Below are 20743 nucleotides of genomic sequence, written 5' to 3'. Positions count from 1 at the left end.
AATGTGAAACAGTTCTTAAAAACCATTCTGAGTGTGGAGTGGCTCCTTCCATTATATGAAAAAAGTGACATTTATGTATTATAATTTCACCAGACGAGAGTTATTATTATTAGAGTGGCGTACCAGTGCTTCTTTGGTCTGCAGTGGAGAAACCTGCCATGTTGTTGGTTACAATTGCACTTAAGTGACTTGGAGAAAAGAGGCATGTTGAGGAGTGGAGGTTTTTCAAGACTGTCCCATTTTGCTGTTACATTGTGTTACCTGGCTAAGAAGCATGCTGTTTTTTCACTGTTAAAGCTTAAATATGTTTCTTCTAGTTCTTTAACAAGTACCTCATATAACTTCAAAATATATATATGCTGTTCTGCATTGTGATGTTCTTAGGTATCTTGCGATACTCTGTAGAATATTGGGAAATGCTTATGATCTTTATGACTGAGACATAGCATTTTCTGTGTTCTAATACTTAAACAATTTTTCTACATTTGGAGGACACTTGATTTGATCTTTCTATAGCTTTATATTGGAATATGGTGGTATCTGAGTGTTGTCATGTCAGACCAAATTCAGACAGGTTTGGAGCTAAATAGTCAACAGATAGTGTGATGCCTTTCCATAGCACCAAAATAAAGTTGGAGCATTGATTTGAATGCCATCCCTTTGGCTGACTGTCTCATTATTTAAAAAGCTCTATCCTGTGAGCTACAGGACATCAATTGTTTGAAATTTTACATTTTGGTGATGATTTTTGCTTCCCTTTTTTGTGTTTTCCTGACACTTTCCATTTGCACTAAAGGAATAAACAAAGGAACTTGGAGGACTGTACAGCAATTTTTTATATATATGATAATATAAATTGTATTATATATATAATCTATATTTTACATATATACACAAATATATACATATATGTGTGTGTGTATGTATATATTTGTGTGCATGTGCATCCTTTCCCTCGAAACCATTTATTTCTTAATAACTTTCCAAACAGTTCTTAGGATCCAGGGTTAATATGCAAAACGAACATCTAAACTCTCAGTAGATTTTAAGCATCATTTCCAGTCTTCATTCATGAAGAGTGAGGTTTCTACTGAAATGAACAGTCCTTTCTGCTACCCTGCAGTTATCATGATAACTATTTCTGAAGTGGTGCGGTAGCAATTTCAAAGTGCAGTGCTGTATTTTAATAGCCAATTGAGCTGGCTATAAAAATATAGCGCTGAGCATTAAGATCATTACTAAATTGCTTCAGCAATACTTACGGATGAGGCAGCTTCAGTAGAATACGATTCATCTTAATGAACTGTGGCTGCAGCTGAGCAAAAGCAGCAGCACAGGGAAAGAAAGAGGTGCAGGTAGGCTTGGATGCTGGAACCTACTGTTTTTTCCAATGAAAACAAGAGAAAATCTGCTGTGCTTTGCCTCTATATTAGGTAGAAATTTCATACTACTATCCAATTGCTTAGATAATTTCATCATCTCTGGCCATAGACTAGCATGTAGAGCGTGCAGCAAAGTGACCTTGTTTTCTTTTTCATTCTTTACCATAAGTTGACAATCCTTTTGTTGCAATGTCCCATATTATAGTTCTTTGCACCTTAGCCAGTTTAACTCTATAAGTTCACAGTGGAAATATGAGGGATGGAAGATTTTTGTTTGTTTGTTTGTTTATTTGTCCACTTCCTTTATCAATGCAATGGGAAGGTGGTTTTATCTTCTGTGCTCAGCAGTTGGATCAGTTATGGATGCATCTCTAGGTCTGGCTTGGATGACAACAGAGCAAAAAAAAAAAAAAAAAAAAAACTGTCTTTGATTTATTCAAACAAAGTTGCTTACTACAGAGGATTACCTGGCGAAGTATGGATCTCTGGTTCACTGCTGAAAAGTTCCTTGAACTATCTTTTGCCTTGGGTTTGTTGATTATGAGCAATGGAAAAATGCAGGGTTTAAGCTTTGATTTCATTGCTGCATGCATGATTCCCTTTTCTGTCTCTATCATTTAAAAAAAAACCCACAAACTTGTCTCCACAGTTAAGCTCGCTTTTGGTCTGTGGTAAGCATTATGCAAATTCCCAGTTAGTCTTGGCAAACTTCTTTTTCCAGTTCTATTTTTTTTTCTCCTTACCAAACATGATGTAATTTGCACAAGTCTTGTAATGTTGTGTTTTACAACATGCCTTTGTATTAGTTTTTTCCTTCAGACTATACATTTCTGGGTTAGGGAATATTTTCATCATTTCCTCTCCATTCTATAGTGTTCCTTAAGAGTTATAAAGGCAGTTAAAAAAGATCCCTTTTACTACATTTGCTGTTGCTGTCTGCATCAGGCCTACATAAGAAAGGGAGGAGATGCAGCAGATAATTAACATTCTGCTGCACTATCTCGTCACTATATTCAGATATGCAATAAATCAAGAGATGAGGAAGGAGAATAGCATCATTTGCTGAACTACTGGGCTGTGTGTAGAAAAAAGCCTTTCTGCAAACAGGAAACTACATTTTTTTAAATTTATTTATTTTTTTAGTGGGGGAGTGAGAATTGTCAAGGAAGTGAGAGTTCTTTCCACCTTTTTTTCACCATCTATAAATTCTTTTGCTTACATTCCTCAGATAACCATTCTATAAAACTTATGCTTGATCTTTCACTGATTTAATAAATAAACAATTATGTAACAGCCACTGTGGTGAGCCTGATGTGACATCCTGATGCAACATAAGATGTCTTAAGGCTTTAACATCCTGTGTGGAATACATTCACAGACATGATAGCTGTCACTTGCAACTGAAAATCCTTATGGTTGCATCTTTGCAGAGCCTCATTCCTTTCTGAATATAAAGCCAAATGGGCAGATTAACCAGATGAAATTACAGAGCAGTGATTTCATCCTTTATTGTTTTGTTAATTATCTACATAGTAATTGCTGTCTTCTTAATAGTATTTTAGAGGTCCAGGATCTTTCCTGAGAAATCTGCTGTCTGGAAGACAACAGGCATCAGCAAAATATTGTAGTGCCATGAAAAACACCTTTAAAGGTGTATTTAATTAAATGTATATAACTTTAGGAGCTGTAACTATTCATTTTCCTTGTGTTCTTGTCTCGTTTTTTGTGATAACACTAAGCATAGGCAGACAGTCAGAATTTCTGAGCCTTCTGAGAAGACATTAGAGATTCTGAAAGTGAGGGACTCACAAGGCTGACTGAGGTTTTACAGGTGCAAGTGACAGCATTTATAAAATATTATTCTGCAGACTATTTAAAAATATTCTATATTGTGAATATTATTCTTCTATTTCTGCTAGCTGCAGAAAGGAAGGCTGCGTGTTAAAGCATCTCTGAGCATCTGAAAAAAATAGCTCACTCAGTCAGAAGCCAGATGCCAAAGTGATTAATTGCAAGTAGTCATTTGTGTGACTGTTCCCCATGCTATATCCAAATCCTTTCTGCAGCTTTGTCATCCTTGTTTTGCATTCAGTATTCTGAAGTTAGGTATAATTGCAGTTAACCTTACTGAAAACAAAAGACTGCAACTTGGGTTCTTTTTAGATGAATTTTAGGTAGAAAGTGGTCACCAGATCTGAACACCTGGCAAAGAGAAAGAAATTTCTCAATGGTAGTTTAGCTTTAACTTACTAGTTACTGTTTTAAATCACTTTCTCAACAGCTTTGGAGAACTGTTCTTCCATTATCAGCTTTTTTTTAATGTTATATTAATATTTCTAGAAAAGCTTTCTTTTTCAGTTTAGATGGAAAGCATTCCTTTGCCATTTACTGTGATTTGCACAGATGAGAATACAAGACCCTAACTGAGATGTGCCGTCTTTAAGAAATGAGACCGGCATGCCCCGGCTCTAGGGCTTTGCAGGCAGTGCACAAAAACTCGGACACTGCTGGTGCCAGTCGGTCACAGCCACACAGCTGATCCGTGCAGCTGCAGAGGTCTTCTGCGGCGATCGGCGGTATTCCACTTTGCACACCCAGTAAGATCAAGCTCGCTGCAAAAGCAAACTTTAGTCTTGCTGTGCCAAAAACCTGGTGATTCTTGGCACTCAGACAGCTCTTCCTCTTTACTGGAAGCAATAAAGCCAAGAGAAAATATCGGTTGTTTTTCTTGCCTTGCAGACACTTATTTAAGATCTTTTCATTCAGAAATTTACCCTCTTGGGACAATGGCAAGGTGATATCTTTCTCTCAACATGAAGCATTCAGCATACCTGAAAGATAAAATAAGTTCTTGTGACTTGTTCCATCCTACATTTTTGTCTGCCTTTAAAACTATATTAGAAAGGCAAAGATACAGCTTAATACTCCTGCCTTTAGTTTCTCATTTCTAAGACAAATGACAACTTTTAGACTTCAAAAAAGCAATGTGTATCTATGGTGTAAACTTGGTTCGGAACCAGAAGCGCTAGCTCATATATCTGAAGTATTCCGAGAGTGTATAGCCCTGCATTCAGTATCCAGGATGTAGGCTCCTAAATTTTCAGCAGTGATTTGTATGAATGATTAAGAGCAGGTTCATGGATTTTAGAAGGAATTTTCATCATTTCCTTTGATGGGACGAAACAGTTGCAAAGCAAGATCTTAGAGAGTTGAAGAAACTATAAAATAGGATATAATGGTAAAAAATATTTTTTTAAAAAAGATGTGTTGCATAAGTTAAAAGAAAAATATCCTTAAAGCATGCCTAAAGTTTCACTTTGGAAAGTGATATTTTCAAACAGGATATAATAATCTTTTTTCTTCTAATTTGTTTTTGTTTCTTTTTTTTTTTCTTTTATTATGCAATACAGTGTATAGGTTATCTTATGAAATGATCAGAAAGACATAACTACCCACACAACAAACATGAGACACGCATAAAATTACAGCAAAACATTTTGTAGTTGTTTTAGTGTAGGCATGCATGTTTACATTCAGTGAACTGAGCTCACTGAAAAATGAGCTCAGTTGGTGTAATAGGCCAGAGGTGAATCTTATCCATAATCTGTAGGTTGGGTATGTAGCATGTATAACTTCTAATAATCATCAAACGCCAGAGCCAAAATATCTGACAAATTATTTTATAATGATACTTCTAAATTCTGGAATAGCAAATAACATCCCTTCTGCAATGCAGAGAAAGTAATTGCAGTTTAGAGATGTTCTTTGTAACCACACAGAGGTTGTTTGTAACCACATGATAAGTGTTTTCCCTTTTCATAGGGAACATATATCTGGGCTCCCCAGTGCAAGAGAGACATGGAGCTACTGGAGAGAGTCCAGCGTAGGGCTACAAAGATGCTCAGAGGGCTGGAGCACCTGCCCTACGAGGAACGGCTGCGAGAGCTGGGCCTGTTCAGCCTGGGGAAGAGAAGAGTGAGGGGGGATCTGATCAATGTGTACAAGTACCTGAAGGGAGGGTGTCAAGAGGACAGGGACAAACTCTTTTCAGTTGTTCCATGTGACAGGACAAGAGGCAATGGGCAGAAACTGAAGCGCAGGAAGTTGTGCCTGAATGTGAGGGGGAATTTCTTCCCTGTGAGAGTGACGGAGCCCTGGACCAGGTTGCCCAGAGAGGTTGTGGAGTCTTCTTCTCTGGAGATCTTCAAGGCCTGCCTGGACGCAACCCTGTCTAACATGCTGTAGGTGACCCTGCTTGAGCAGGGAGGTTGGACTAGATGATCTCCAGAGGTCCCTTCCAACCTTACTCATTACATGATTCTATGATATAAAAAATTCCTAACAATTTTCTGGCGTCCATTTTCACAGGAAAGTCATCTGTGATAAGGTTCCTATCGTGATTAAAACCAGTGACAGACGGACAAGACCTCAGCCTCAAATAAAGAAGGAACAGACCAGGCAGCACTTAAATAAGTTAGATATTTTTACACTTGCAGGTCCTGGTGTTCTTGATCCCAGACTACTCAGTCTTGGTTGATGACATCTGAGTGTTAAGAGTGATTATTTTTGAAAATTTGCATGGAGAAGGTGAAAAGCTGTAAAAGCAAACAGCTAACTTGTCTTTGCTGAAGTGAACAAGAGGAACGGGAGGATTATAAAGCCATCAGGCTTGCCTTCAGAATGCCAAAGGAATACTGGAACAGATAGGAAAACTCTTTGTAAGCATCTGGAAAAAACAAAAGAGTATTGCCTTAACAGGCACTAGATGTCATATGGCTTCCCTTTTGTAATTCTTTTTCACATTTTTCTCAGATGACGCCATGTGCTAGGAGGGCTTAACATTGAAAATAGTCTGAAAAAAAAAAAACAAGATGTGATTCAGTGGTAACAAGTGCAAGGTACTTTATACAGAAATAATCAATTAATCTAATAAATAGTGCTCAGTGGAAAACTGTTTGGGCAAGAATCCTGCAGAAAATGATATAGGACTATGTTAGCTGTAGTATCCTTTACCTAATATCATGCTGTGGTGAAACATTTGAAGACTATAATGGGATTTATAAATTGAAGTATAGTTTATGGGACATATGAGCAGTCCTTTCATCCTTCACAGGTAAAGGCTTAGCTGGAAAATGCTGTCTTTGAGCTTTGCTCTTCAAGAAAGATGTGGGGCAGTTGGAAGGACTCCAGGGGAAGGCAGTAAAAATGATCAGAGATTTGGAAATCGTATCCTACAAGGAAAGACTGAGTGATCTGAAGTCATTTATCTGAAATACTTAGAAGGGGGTAATGGGCTCCTGATAACCACCTTCTTCCTTTGCGGCACATCTTTGAAGAAAGAGCTTGCTCTGTGTGCAACAAAACTTAATAGACAAATTATGATAAACAAGACTTGGACTGAGTTTTAGGACAAATGAGGACTGTGCTGTAATAGATTACCAGACAGGTTACTAAGTCCCCAGAACTGTAGATCTCTGGGTGCGTCGAACATCAATTTGTTAGCTTTGATGTAACTGTAGTTGGTTCTACCTCAGACCAAGATAATGGAATAAATGATCCATTGAGTTTCTTCAAGCCACAGGATTCAGTGATCATAACTTCCTCTTTTTCACTGCAGTGTGAAAACAAACAGCAAGGATAGGGCTAGTTAAACCCTACACCTGCAAGATAAAGAGGGTATCTTCCAGACACAAAATACAAACTTTTCTTTTGCCTGTTCTCAACTGTAATTTAGTAATTTTGATTTTTGTCTTTTTGCTTCCTGTATGGCTAGGAGGGATACAACATTTTTAGAAAAGAATCCTCTTGATATCTATGAATACTAATGAATATTGGAACAGATAATCTGCATTTGTTTATTCACATCTAGTTAGGATTTCCCTGACTTTTCAGCTTCTCTGTGAGTCAAGCCAGGATTGTGCTCCTTAGGAATAATTTGGTCAGATGGAGAGCTGGTTGTTCATCAAAGGCTGGTCTCGCAGCAGGTTTTCAGTACTTGGAGGCTGGCCATGACTCCTTTGCTTTAGACTGCACTGAATCATTTAATGCTAAATCTTGACTTCATAACCAACATGTTCTTCTGGTTATGGCAGAGTTGGGTTTCTTTATGTGTAATAGCACAGTCTTGTAGGCTTGGGGTTCTGCATTTGTGGGCCTCACTGAGATGGAGCTCTTAATCCAAATAGCTGTCTAAAATTTCTATATAGAGATGGCCGAGAAATAATCTGGGAGTAAAACAAGATGCTAGTGCATTCATAAATAATCTGGGAGTAAAATGAGATGCTAGTGCATTCATTCTTTCTTGCAGGATTTCACTTTTTCAGAGCACTGTGTACGTACTTCCCAGATACTGAGACCTACACCCTACTTTTGGCATTGTGGAGGGAATTGTTGTTAACAAAAATAGCTGATGGAAAGCCCATGTTAATTCCCTGTGCTAGAACCCCTTGAGGGACAAATCGCAAGATATTTGTCATGCTATTATCTCAATAAAAGACCTGATTAAAAAATATCCAGGAAACCATAGTTCATCAAAAATCTGTAGTGTAGCCCAGCATGAAACTACATTTAAATGTTATACCCTGAGTCTCAACGCTGTTAAGCACAAGCTCTTAGAAAATCTTGAGTGTCCAGGACCAGTCTGGAAAGATCTGTATTGCTGAATGCAGATTTTAAATATGGGTTCACACTATCTTTCTAGATACGTATTACTATTAGAGTATTAGAGTATTAGAGTAGAATGCCCTTAGTAAAGATGTAGAATAATGTATAAGAAGAGGCAAGTTTCTGATTTTACTGTTTCTACTCTGTGAAAATAGACTGGCAAACAAAGCCTTTTTGTGTCACTTTGTTTCTTAGAGTATTGCAAGAAAGCACTACCAGTAAACTGAACCAAAGTACAGTTGCAGGGAGACAAAAAGAGTCAAACCCAGGTGCAATGACTCATGAATCCATTTTCAGAGTGCCTTCACCTTATTGCTCTAGTTCAGTAAGAATCATCTGTTTTCTTTCTCGGTAGCATTTATATACTTGTAAACTTTTAGTATCAGGGCTCTGTAAATTACCTTGCATAAAAAAAAAAGAAATATTTGTAAATCTCTCTTGATTCCTCTATATTTTTTTAAAGAGGAAGTAACTGAATGGGCGACAGTTTATTTATGAGTGGATTGCAAATAGATAAGAGGCTGCAAGATGAACTTTTATTTCATTTTGTATTTTCAAGCATCAACATAATTGCCAAACAGTTTTCGAGAAAGTATTTCTGTTCAGTTTTGCAACAGCAATAAGAAGATAAATGCTAAATTCCCTTCGTCAGATGGAGGAGGAACAAAAGAAATTGATGAGTCTCTTCCTGACATTTATAGTTGTTAAACAGATCCCAAACTGACAGACTGCCCCTTCTGTCTCCATTTAATTCATGACAAATTGTTAAATATTTGGCTAGAACAGCCATCCATACTTACAAAGCAGTGACCCAGCTGTACTCAGTTAAAGGTATATCACCTAATATTATACACAGTAAATAGTTATACTAATTCATGAATAGATGCTATCTCTGCTGTTAAGTCTATGAATTTCAAGAATGAATCTTCATATGAAAAAAAAAGGTGAAGGAAAGCACAGCTATACATATTAATAGTTTTAAAAAATTAACATCTCAACAAAAATTAATAACTATCTTAAAACACATCTCGATGCACAAATCTACAGGATCAAATACTTTTTACTGAAATTATTAGGAGTTGGAAATAATTTTGTGCTGCTGTCAATAATTGCCATAATTCATGAATTAACTATGCTAAATGCAAAATTATGGAAGTACTGCTATTTGTTACTGACAGACAAACTGTGATAAACTGTCTGCACAGGTTTAGATCTTATGCCAGAAACAGCTGGTTTTCTGCATGCATGAAAAGTGAACCTTATTTCAGGGTTTGAACCCAACATAATATATACTGTAAAAGCAATAGAGATTTATTTGAAACTAGCCTCAGGCAGCTGACTGAAGGCTTTACTCTGTGCAGTCATTGCAGATTTCTGTAACTGCCTGCTTAGTTCTCATCACTGCAAAGGAGCCATGGGTTGTTATTTTTGTTTCTTAGGTCCAAAAAATACATGCTTGAATCTAGATGGGATGAGCCAAGGCTTAAATAAAGGTCAAGTGAAATTTAAGAGTATGAGCAACAGTGGAAAAGCAGAAAAACCTTCAAGATTTTACTAAATTGTCTGGTGGAGAGAGGAGAGTGTCAGGGATAAAGGACTTCTCTTTGTTTACACCAGCGAGATAAAGCCCTGCCGTGTTGATCCCACTTCCAGATGCTTCTGCCTCATACTAAAAACTTTATGGATTATCAGCTACATCTGAGGGAGGAATGCCAATTTTTAATAGGAGATGCAGATCAAATAGAGAGAGCTACAAAAGCAAATTTACTGCAATGAGGTTAATTTTCTTAAGAACTAGAGTTAGATAAAAAATGGGACAGAAGAGATAATTTGGTTTCCTACTGTTTTCACCTCTTATGTGCAAATACTCTGAATTAATGGTTGTTCTTGCAAGGCAGCCATATATGGTTACCTCCAGCATTTTCAAGACCAGTGCTTCTTTTTAAAGCTAAGTTAAAGGTTTTATATTTCATTCTCTAATCATGAAAGGTTCATGGTACCAGTGTATCTGCCAGAGCAAAAATCAGAGATATATAGAGTAAGCATCATTACTACACTGTTTTCCTCCTCTTGTAGCAATATCAGATTTGTCTTAGCTCTCAGGAGCATTGCAAACCTATGATTACCAACCTCTCTTTCTCTCTCTCAAGCTTAGGAGAGCAGTTTTATTGTTCCCTTCTCTCCTGTTTTGCGTCAGGATCTCAAGCATAGTTCTACCGAAAAGTTTTCAAGTGCATTGCTAGGTTAAACAGCCATTTCGGTCCTCCTCTCTCCAGCTACTTGCTCCTGTCACTGCATCTTTTCTCCCTGCTGCATCCCCTAAGTTGGGTTTGCTGAGCAGCAGCACAAACCTTGTGAATATGCACCTGTTCTGGAACTGGATTTGGAGCTGACCCAGTTAACAGCAAATATGTTCTGTTTTGCACAGTCTTCAGCTGCTGATGCATTTAGCTAAAAAAATTTCTCCAGCTGATGCAAGGCAAATAGTGGGAGAGCGTGCCCAAAGGCAGGGAGGAGAACAGGGTTATCTCTGGTGACAGTTATCTTCAGGCTTTGGGTCAGGAAACAACAATCCTGAAAATGCATTCTGCCACCCACTACCTGGCTCTATGCTGCTAATTAAGATAACTTGCTGCTGTATCTGAAGCCATGCATAGTCCAGATGATTTTTACCCAAGAGAATGAAAGGACAGTGGTGAGGATGGAACAACAACAACAAAATGGACAAGAAAAATGCTGCTAACTCAGAACAACAAATGGCAGAAAGAAAGAGAACAAGACAAAATAGTCTTAGCAGTCTGATCATATCACATCCAGCCACCTAATCACTCGGGCTGCGTATAGCATTATTCCCTGCGAGATGGAAATAGTCCTGTTGCACAGACAAAAAGCTGGATGGTGCCTGTCTTAATCTAAAATTCCGATTTTTAATGACTCTGCCTCTAAAGATTCTCTGTGTTTGTGCGCACATCAAAAATGTGCAGAAACTTCCCGTGTGAGCAGGAAGCCTATTTGCATGTGCAGCTTCAGTGTAGGCATAGGCAAGCACGGCATGGAAATGTGAACGGGGCAAATGCACATGCCCATGGACGTAGTTCACAACTTTCCAAAAATAATCACAAGCAGTATGCATATGCATATGCAGGTCTTGCATTTCTCTGCTTTACCTTGCTAATCTTTACTTCTTTTTTTCTTTTTTTAGTAACTTGACTGTTTTTAACATAAAAAGTTTACAGACGGTATATTATACTGCTTTTTCTATAATGGCAGAACTACTTGCTATAATTCTCAGAGTGTCAGTATTTGTCCAAAATGAAATCATTTTTTTCTCTTGTGCTGGTAAAATTGTCACAATGTGATTTAGTATAATTTTTAGTGAAATTGAATCCTCATTAATGATTTAAAAACTGATTAATTGTGAATAGTAAGGAATAGTTTCTTCTCTTTTCAAGATAAATCTTAATGTATTCTTGAGAATTCCTATTGTGAACGTAAGTCATTTTCTGTTTTTTGCCAAATTTATTCTCAATTTGAATAAATATAAAAATATAGAATAAATACAGCTTCTAATGAGACTGTAAATGTTATTTTCCTAGTTTGCCATTTTCTTTCTTTTCAACTACATCTGAAGAGAATATATCTTCAGGGATCACATGTGCAGGCAAAAAATCCATTATGGGAAAACCCTTTAACTACAAAACTGAGTGGAAAAGAAGGAATTGTTTTCATTTATGTGCATGTTAGGTATTTGGTTCAAAATTTTCTACAAATAGAAGAATAATTTGGCAAGATATGTTTGCAAGTCTTTATTATAGATTACGGAAAGATTAATGTTTACAGATATGATAATGTAAATCTAGTGTAAATCTAGTGTAAATCTATTTACTGTACCTATATATTAATTGCTTTTAAAGATATTCTTACTGCCTTGAAGGTATGCTAACATTTGTATCATAATCTTAATTCCTCGTCGTCTCCTCTCTGGTTGGAAATATAAACATCTTTCCTAGACCAAAGAGCATAACCCGGTATCCTGAGAACAGATTCCTTTCTTGCTGTTAGAACCCCAAAGTTTCTGCTACACTATTTGATTGTTATGCCCATGAAAATGAAAAAAAAAGAAAAAAACAGTAGGAAAAGAGTTTAAGAGTCTAAATTTGCTTCTGAGAAGGGGTAGAACCTAGAGAAAAGTAACTTAGCAGAAAAATCCTGGAATACCTAGACAATTTTTTTTAACAGATTCTAGACTCTTCTGATTTTTTGACTTTCATGGGTCTGAGATGGTTGTGATGAAGCCCTTGTGTCTAAAGCAAAAATGTAACGTGCTACCCCTATGTCCCAGAGGAGTAGAGAACCCAAAGAAAGCAGTAGTGGGTAGCAAGCTTTCAAAGCTTTCAGGGAGATCCCAACACATTAACATTGTGGAACAGGTATCAGAAGCTGTGGATAGCATTGTGATAGCCGAATTTTAAAATTAGATGTGCTTCCTAGTGGCATGAATGGCAGTTTGCAAGGTTTGTATTTGAAATGCTAATAGCCACATTGTCCTGTCTGACTTCTATGATTCAGATAGCAGCTGAGGAGCTCGGAAGGCTCCTTCTGGATTATAAACCTGCTTGGGTATTCTCAACCAAGGGTGTAAAAATTAGTCTGCTATCATTGCCAGTAGATGGCCAACACATAGACACTACCATGGCCTCTCCTAGATTGAGTCTCAACTACCTACCATTCTTCCAGGCCTTTAGTCTTTGTAGAGCTGCTTGGGGCAGTATGGATATACATATGCATCAGGGTATTGAAGATATTTTAATCTCTGTGAAATCACTATCTGTATTCACTTTCATTTAACAAGCAGTAAAAACAGAACTCTGCAGAGGGTTTTGCAGTTATATCGTGTTATTACAATATTTTAAACTTTAAATTTAAATTTTATTTAGATTAGATTTTAAACACTGCAGTTATTTAAAAATTGCAAAAAAAAATTCTAACTTTAATTTTATTTGAAAGTGTTCTAAATTTGTGCTGACAAAAGATGTAAGATGTGAAATGTTAGTGTTTATTTTCTGTAAAGAGCTTTAGCCAAAATCTGTCTCCATGCTGAAAAGCCATAAACTTTCTCTCTGCTTAGGTTACAGAAGGACTGATTCCCTCAGGGAAGGGAGGATTGCGCAGTATTATTTTGCAATCAATGCTAATTTGCAAAGAAAGGATTTTATTTGCCTTCTGTATAATCGCAGCTGGTAAATAAAATTCAGTGATAGATAGCCTTTCCCACAAGCGTGGTGGCTGTACTTTGTGGAAACATTGTGTATGCTCTCCAGTTAGATCCTCAGTATAGGCTAAATCTGAATTCTGGCCATCTGTGCTAGTTTGGTGGTATGGAAAGGTGATGTACCAGCAGTCAGAATGTAGGGATTAATAAAAATGACAGCAATAAAAAAGACTATGGGCAAAAACAAAGGAACTATGTAACAATATCTGTATAAATAGCTAAGGGCACGAGTATATAATGACACGCACACTGTAATGGCGACAATAATTTTCTCACTGTGTAAGGTGGTTTCAAAGAATATTTTTTCTTACCTGGTGGCATCGTATATCATCTTTATTCTATCTGACATCATCTGGGAAATAACTGAAAACACTAGATATTTCTACCAAAAAAAAAAAAAAAAAAAAGTCAGAAAAAATAAGGAAGATGCTTGAAGTTTCTAACCTGAGGCCACAGAAAGAGATACTGGATAATGACAGTCTCAATTAGATTTTGGGGGAGAGGCAGGGAGGAGTTGTTCATCCCAGTCCAGGCACTTAGCAGACAGTTTGTTATAAAGAGCTCTCTCAAGTGACACTGGAATGGAGACTGAAATAGGAATTAAAGATTGCAAGGAAAGTAGAAAGCTGTTAAGTGTATTCTGAATATTAGTTAAAGTTTTATGAATCATACTCTCATTTAAAATTACTTTTTCATCCACAGAACAGTTACAAAATGTAGCCAAACTTTATTTGTGTAACTCCTTCTGGTATAAACTGGCAAATGAGCCAGAAATAGGAATGGTTAGAAGAATTTACTCAGATAAAATAGTATTTGAATCTATAATGCGACATAGAGGAGAGAGACAAAGTGACATTTCCTTTAGTTGAGAATAATAGTTTCTCAGGAATTGATTCATGGCCCCAAAACAAAGACAGATAAAGAAATTTGAGGAAGATAGCTGCTCTTTCTACCACTGTTTAAATTATTGTGAAACATAATCCAATTTTTATTTTGCAATGTATTTTATTTTCCTTTGTACCAAACAGTAAAGGAATCTGCTGTCAATATTGAACACTAATCATAAATCACAGTTATAACAAGCCTATTAAACCTTCACAATTATTATGAGGTGCTACTTTTAAATGTGTCATATTGCTCCTCCAGGAAAACTAAAATTGGCAACTAGAAGCTTGAGCAAAGGGGCAGGAGGAGAAATTCCCTGCTGCTTCTCTGCTTATAATTAACCTTGTTTCCATTGGTTTATTCATATAGCACTACTGCAGTACCTGTCAAAACAAGTCAATCAAATGATACCCAGCAAAGTGCTTTGTATTACCCATGTTCCTTTCCTGCCTCTAAGTGAAATTTGATTAATTAGAAGCCTGGATTGGACTTCATTGCTCCAGGCTTGATGATTTCATCGGCCTGTTCATCAGTATGATACTATTCTGCCTTTCAAAGGAAAAAAAAAAAAAGAGAGAGAGAGAGACTGTATAAATATTGGCCCTGTAAGCTGAAAGAGTTTTCAACAGTAAAAGACCACCGAGGTATGTTTTTTGTGCTGGAGAAATAGCTGGTCTCTAGAAAGAGAGGAGCTATCTTTGGCTTGGGTTCCTCTTTGCCTGGTGTCGTTGCTCAAAGTAGTACAATTTGGTCATTAGTCAGAGACCACAGCCAGGCTTGCCCTTCCAGGGAAGGGTCAGGGTTAGGGTCCTCAGTGGACAAGTGGTTGCATCAGTGCTTTCTGGTTGAATTTTCTTACTTTGCTACCTTGAAGCAGTTTCACAAAATTCCTAGGATATGGGACACGAGCTATTGAACCCTCATCATATCTCTTGAAATTTTATTGGTGACAACGAAGTAGTTTTTGGTCAAATGTTTTATACCCTCTAGGAGTCCACAGTTGTTATGAGGTGGTCCTTTACTTCAGAACATTGCTGTCTTCAGTCTGCATTAATCTTAGGCAAGGCTGCAGCTCATTGTTTTTCTTTGTTTGGTATATACACATCTTTATGGATATCATCTGTTTTCCCGTTGGTCTTACAGGCAGAAGAATGGCTTATGTCACATGCTGTAAACTTGCTGCCAGCTTCCTGTTGTTACCGTACTGCTGACAAGACATCTGTGCTGTGGTCTTAACAGAGCACAGGCCTTCTGGGCTTGACCGAAACAACCCATTCTTCAATTTTATTGCTAGGAATGATGTTCTGCTTTACCAATAAATGCCATTCTTTTAACCTTTGTGCTCCTTGTTCTTTCTTCTGGTGCTTACATGCACATTTTCATTCATATTTCACTCATAACATAGCCTAATATTTCTATTACAAGCCCTGCACATCTTGTGGTTTCTTTGAAATGCTCCGTATTTCGCAAGTCTGTTTTGGTGATAGTAAAGGATGCTACGGCAAAGTCAGGAATCCGACAATTAGGAATTATACATCATATGTCTCTAGAACACGCTATTTTGGTTAATTACCTGCAAATCACACACTTTGCAGTTACGTTTTAAGGTTCTGAACCATCTTAGACTTGACTTTAAGTAAGTTTCCCAGCTAAGATTGTGAAACGCCTGTTGGACATGTCCTCTAAAATCCTCATTCTATTGGTTGGCTTAAAATAAACTTGTTTCTCTTTGTAACATGGTGGGAAACTACAACATCCCGTTTGAGGTAGTAATGTGAAATTATTTTTAGAAAGCTGACATTATCTAGCCTAAGTTGGTCTTGCAGGCTCAGTCTCTACTCACTGGAAGGTGATGGATCCAGAGTGTGATTTGTCATCATCTATGCAGATCATATATGAAGAAAACAGGAGGTGAGAGCGAAGAGAGCTTCCTGGTTTTCTGTGTTATGATGGCAAAGTCTTCTTGGCTATACTAGTCAATGAGAAAAGGTTATTCAGTTAAATGTATTGTTTTATTTTCACTTTTCTGGACTTAAAAGGGACAATGAAAAGGACCTTGATTAGAAAACATGTCTTGCTATGTTCCCATAAATTTGAATGTTGCTGTGTTTTTTAAAATAGACCAAGTACCTGATATAAGACTAACCTGATGTAGCTAGTGCAAAGAGGGATCCACACCATCGATGTCCAAACTTTTCTCAGGTCTTCAAACAAAGCAGCAATCTTCTGTCTAAATGGGATCAGAATGTAATTCAGGTTGTGACCTTTTCTCGCAGTAATCTTCCAACCCATCTTTTCCCACAGCCACCCCCACAGCTTTTCAGAGACCAGGAATATGATTCATCTGAGCTTTTTCAGATGTCTCTGTGAGATGAGATGAATCATGCTGTAAGGGCCCTTAATGAATTTTCATTGGTTATAAAGGTAGCATAAATGATTAGTGTCTGATGTCATTTGGCCAGATGAATCCTACCCAAAAGTTTTATTATAGTATACTTTCCTAGCATCCTAGTAATTAGCATAAATCACTTGATTAAAACTGAATGTTATCATTGTTCCATTCCTTATTCTTCCCAAGAAATAATCTTTTAAAGTATAATTAGGCAATATAACTAGATCATTAGAAGAAAACCATAGAAACTCACCTTCTTCAAACATTTTATTAGATATTATAATACTTCTCATTCCATGCCTTTCTCTTTCTCCTTTGTCTCTCACATCCACCTTCCTTTTTCTCTCTTAATAAACAGTATTGCCTTATGTCTTGTTCTGCTCTTTTACACTCAAGGCTGGGTTTGCAGATGCCAAAGGCAGCCTCATTTTACAAATACAGTATGGCCCCATACATTGTAAAGCAGTTGCATTTTATGTAGACTCAGGAGGAGAAAAATGTACTCCTCTGTCATTATAAACCTCGCTTTTATGTGGATCACAGGTTATAGCCCTCTTCTTTTAAGCTTTACACTTCAGTTATGATATAACTGCCCAAACAACCAGCAGACTGCTGCTCAGCACTGCAGAAAAGTAACAGACCATCTTTGCTACCATTTGCTTATGTTGCAGTAGGAACAGGCTGAAATAGCAGGACAAAATACAGCACAGCTATTTTTTTCCATTCACTGTACAAGGGACAGTTTTAATAATGGGGAGCGTTACTAAATGGAGACGTGGAAGATTGCATCAGCCAACCTTCACGAGATGATGTTGAAGGAAGCCCTCTCAACTGCAGTGTAGCCCACTCGTTTGCTTTGCTTCATTATGTTGGTATAAACATACGCCAGGCTTTTCTTGGTCAAGAGAATAATAATTATTCCGCCAAGGAACACGAATGCACCATTCTTCATTGTCCACAACTAATATTTAAGGAAATTTTGCATTCTTGATGTTTTCTTTGAATGTATTTTTGCTTCCTTCATAACAATGCTAAGTTAATGAACAAATTGTTCTAGGCAAAATAAATGTAATCTTTTTGTTTTTGCAGTTGTCCTGGCAGTACCACATAAATAGTAACAGTGGTCATCAGCTTCAGTTGGAAATTAAATAATATTTTATTTTAAATATTCCACACTTCTTAATTAACTATATGTGTTGTTAATAGGTATCATAATTAATTAATTATTCTTTCAATTTGAGATAAAATTTCAGAGGTTTCTTTCTGTAATTTGCTATTTTGACACTATCCATTAAGTAGTACATTATTTTACCTAACCTCACCTTTTTTAAGCTAAAATGATTATCAAATAAAAATATATTGAGAAAAAGTCATATTTTTTTCAAAATTATATCAAAATACTTTAAAACCTTATCTCCATATTCATACAGCTGCTAAATAAGCCTTTGTGTATTAAATATCCCCGACCTTGAGTTTTATTGCACAAGCAGTAAAGCTAGTGAGTTTGCAATAAAATGCCTTGTTCCAGGCAACTCATTTTTTTCTGTTACATTCCTAGCCCAGGCTGAAGCTATTACTGATATGTTTGCTTAAAGAATGACAGAGCATAATATATTTCACAGATAAAACTAGTGATTATTCTTTTGATAGTTATAACTAATATTTTTCTATACTACTAAAAGAGATATGCCTGGTTGAAGCAATAATCTAAGTAGGTTATTGTCAGTAACAGCTTATTTGTTCAGCTAGAAGTTCCTATTAGATATATGATCTATGAAAAATCAAACCTATGAAGCAGATTTTTATGGAAATAAAACATAGTAGTTTCTATCTTCTCTCTGATTGAGAGATAAAAATCTTATTATAAATGAGAGCAATGACTGATGTGTTTATGCAGTGTGTCAGAGGATAGAAAAAGTAGAAAAAGAATAAAAGATTTTTTTTAACTCATTCTAGATTCTAATGTCTGTTTATTTTTTCTTCCGTTCTCTGAATCATATTGGCATGTATTATTGACACTGCTCCAAAGTTTGGCACTTTGGGTTGTCATCTAGGAATTTTACAGATCTCTGAGCAGAAGTTATATGTGCACAAAGGACTGTGGCTTTCATATTTCATGTATCCACAGCCTATGTTATCTGTGTTCTGGAAAAAATGCAGAGAAAAATTGAATCAAAATATCTACACTGTTTAATCCTTCCAGACCTTTCACTGTGATACTATAACAATTTATAAAATCTGCAGGATATGTCTCCTAGTATTTTTCAAATTCTGTGGATAATAAGAATATCTTGCATTTTGTTCTAATATGTTGTAATGTATTTTATATCAATATTTAACAAAATTAACTCCAAGCTTTGGAGTTTTATTACTAGTCATGGAGAAACTTCCACCATTGGCAGGTTACACCACGGCTTTTTAATGTAGATTGCACTGGCTCTTGACAAGGGCAAGACATTGATGTAGTCATCACTGTTTTGATTCCTTTTGTCTATATGTTCCTATAAATTTCTGTAATTGTACATGGGAAAGAATATTCTTAATTTATTTCTGTCCCTGACCTTCCAGGAGAAGTGAGTGTATTGACCCCCTCAAATATTTGTTATTTGAAGTTCTGTAAAAAATACTGTCATTGTACAATAGATTAGAAAAAATGCATTCTCTTTTTTAGTGATACATATTGTATTGCTAATAGTTTGTTTTCCCCATCTTCTCCAGGCCTGGGTTTCAGTATTGCAGGAGGAGTGGGAAATCAACACATTCCTGGGGACAACAGCATTTATGTCACCAAGATTATTGATGGAGGAGCCGCACAAAAAGATGGGAGATTGCAGGTTGGAGATAGACTACTTATGGTAAGTATGACAAATTTAAATCATGTTCTAATTGGTTGAAAGTTGTTTCATGGAGGGACTTTTATTCACCATACTTTTTCTGAAGCTAACTGGTAGAACTTCTACAATAATTATGAGCTACACTTCTGTCATCTTCCTTTTTTCCCCTTGCTTATATACATTCTTGAGACTGCAGTTAAAAAGCATTGCACTGATAAAGCAACATTTTATGAAGACAAGGCACACTGTTCTATTACTTTGACAAAGTTTTAACTGAGAAGAGAATAAATGCATTAAGCACATTAGTGACCAGTTAAAATGTAGTGGAAGACTTTAAAGGAAGGTTTAAACTATTCATTACAGCAGTACTCATTCCACTCATCATATTACCTATATTCCAGGATATGTGTGAATGCTTAATGTAGTCTGCATATAGATTTTCCCAAAGATTTGTTTTCCATCTGTTTTCTGAGAAAGTATCTTTATTCCTCCAGTAGATCTCATGTTGGGAAATTCTTCCAGATATTTGCAGTGTTAGTACATTGTTCCCCGTAGATAATTCTTTCCCACTCACAGAGTTTGTTTAATTCTTTGTGAGGAGGAAATCCTGACCCTGGTGAATCAGCAGAAGTTAATCTGTGTCAAGTTGTATTCATGTCAATGCATTTGCATAGCTTTCAGCAGGTAGAGAAAATTTTTCTGAATCAGTGTCATGAAAAAAAATACACAGCGGGAGTTGTGTTTTGTGATGTTACACGTAAGCAGTGAAAATTGCCGTGACCTTTCTGCAACACTACGTCTAATTGAAGTTCATCTTGGAGCACTGTGTTCCAGTCACATGTGAAGGTTAACATTAAAGCAACTTGGTTGCTGGGTTTGTAACTCTTATTTTTATTTTAGTGTGTTTTTTTTTGTTATTAACCTAAGTGGATAGATAAAATAACTTAAACAGTAAATGGTGTTATCAAAATCAAAACAGAACCTAGAACTTTTGTCTTCTTTGGCATGTCTTCTTTGCATGTTCTCAGCACAGCAAAATTCAAGTCACTTTTGTATAATGATGTTTCGTCTTATTTCTGTTATTTCTGTATTGCAACATAATTTTCTAATGTTATATCTTATTTTGATATTTTACGCCTTGTTTTGAATTTACTTACATTTTGCTGGTTTTTTTTCCATAGTGAGAATTCTTCACAGTTGTGTCATTTGCAAATTTTTGGTAACTTACAGTTAACTTCTCACCAACTCACTTAAGATAATAGATAACATGACAGAAAAGGATTAAATAAACTTTGCATTCCCCACCTCCAGTGTA

At 36.5% G+C, this 20743-nt stretch overlaps 1 protein-coding gene across 5 annotated transcripts in view; it reads left to right on the top strand.

Moving 5' to 3' along the window:
- LOC134135676 (disks large homolog 2) overlaps nucleotides 1-20743 on the top strand; it is a 740305-nt gene that overhangs the window by 426836 nt on the left and 292726 nt on the right. For all 5 annotated transcript variants that reach the window (XM_062567370.1, XM_062567369.1, XM_062567373.1 and 2 more), the window contains one exon: nucleotides 19313-19449. In XM_062567370.1, coding sequence (XP_062423354.1) covers nucleotides 19313-19449 — 137 coding nt within the window. The remainder of the gene's footprint in view (nucleotides 1-19312; nucleotides 19450-20743) is intronic.

The sequence above is a fragment of the Rhea pennata genome, chromosome 1 (assembly GCF_028389875.1).
Source record: "Rhea pennata isolate bPtePen1 chromosome 1, bPtePen1.pri, whole genome shotgun sequence".
Classification (NCBI taxonomy): domain Eukaryota; kingdom Metazoa; phylum Chordata; class Aves; order Rheiformes; family Rheidae; genus Rhea; species Rhea pennata.
This window is presented reverse-complemented; position numbering and strand designations above follow the sequence as displayed.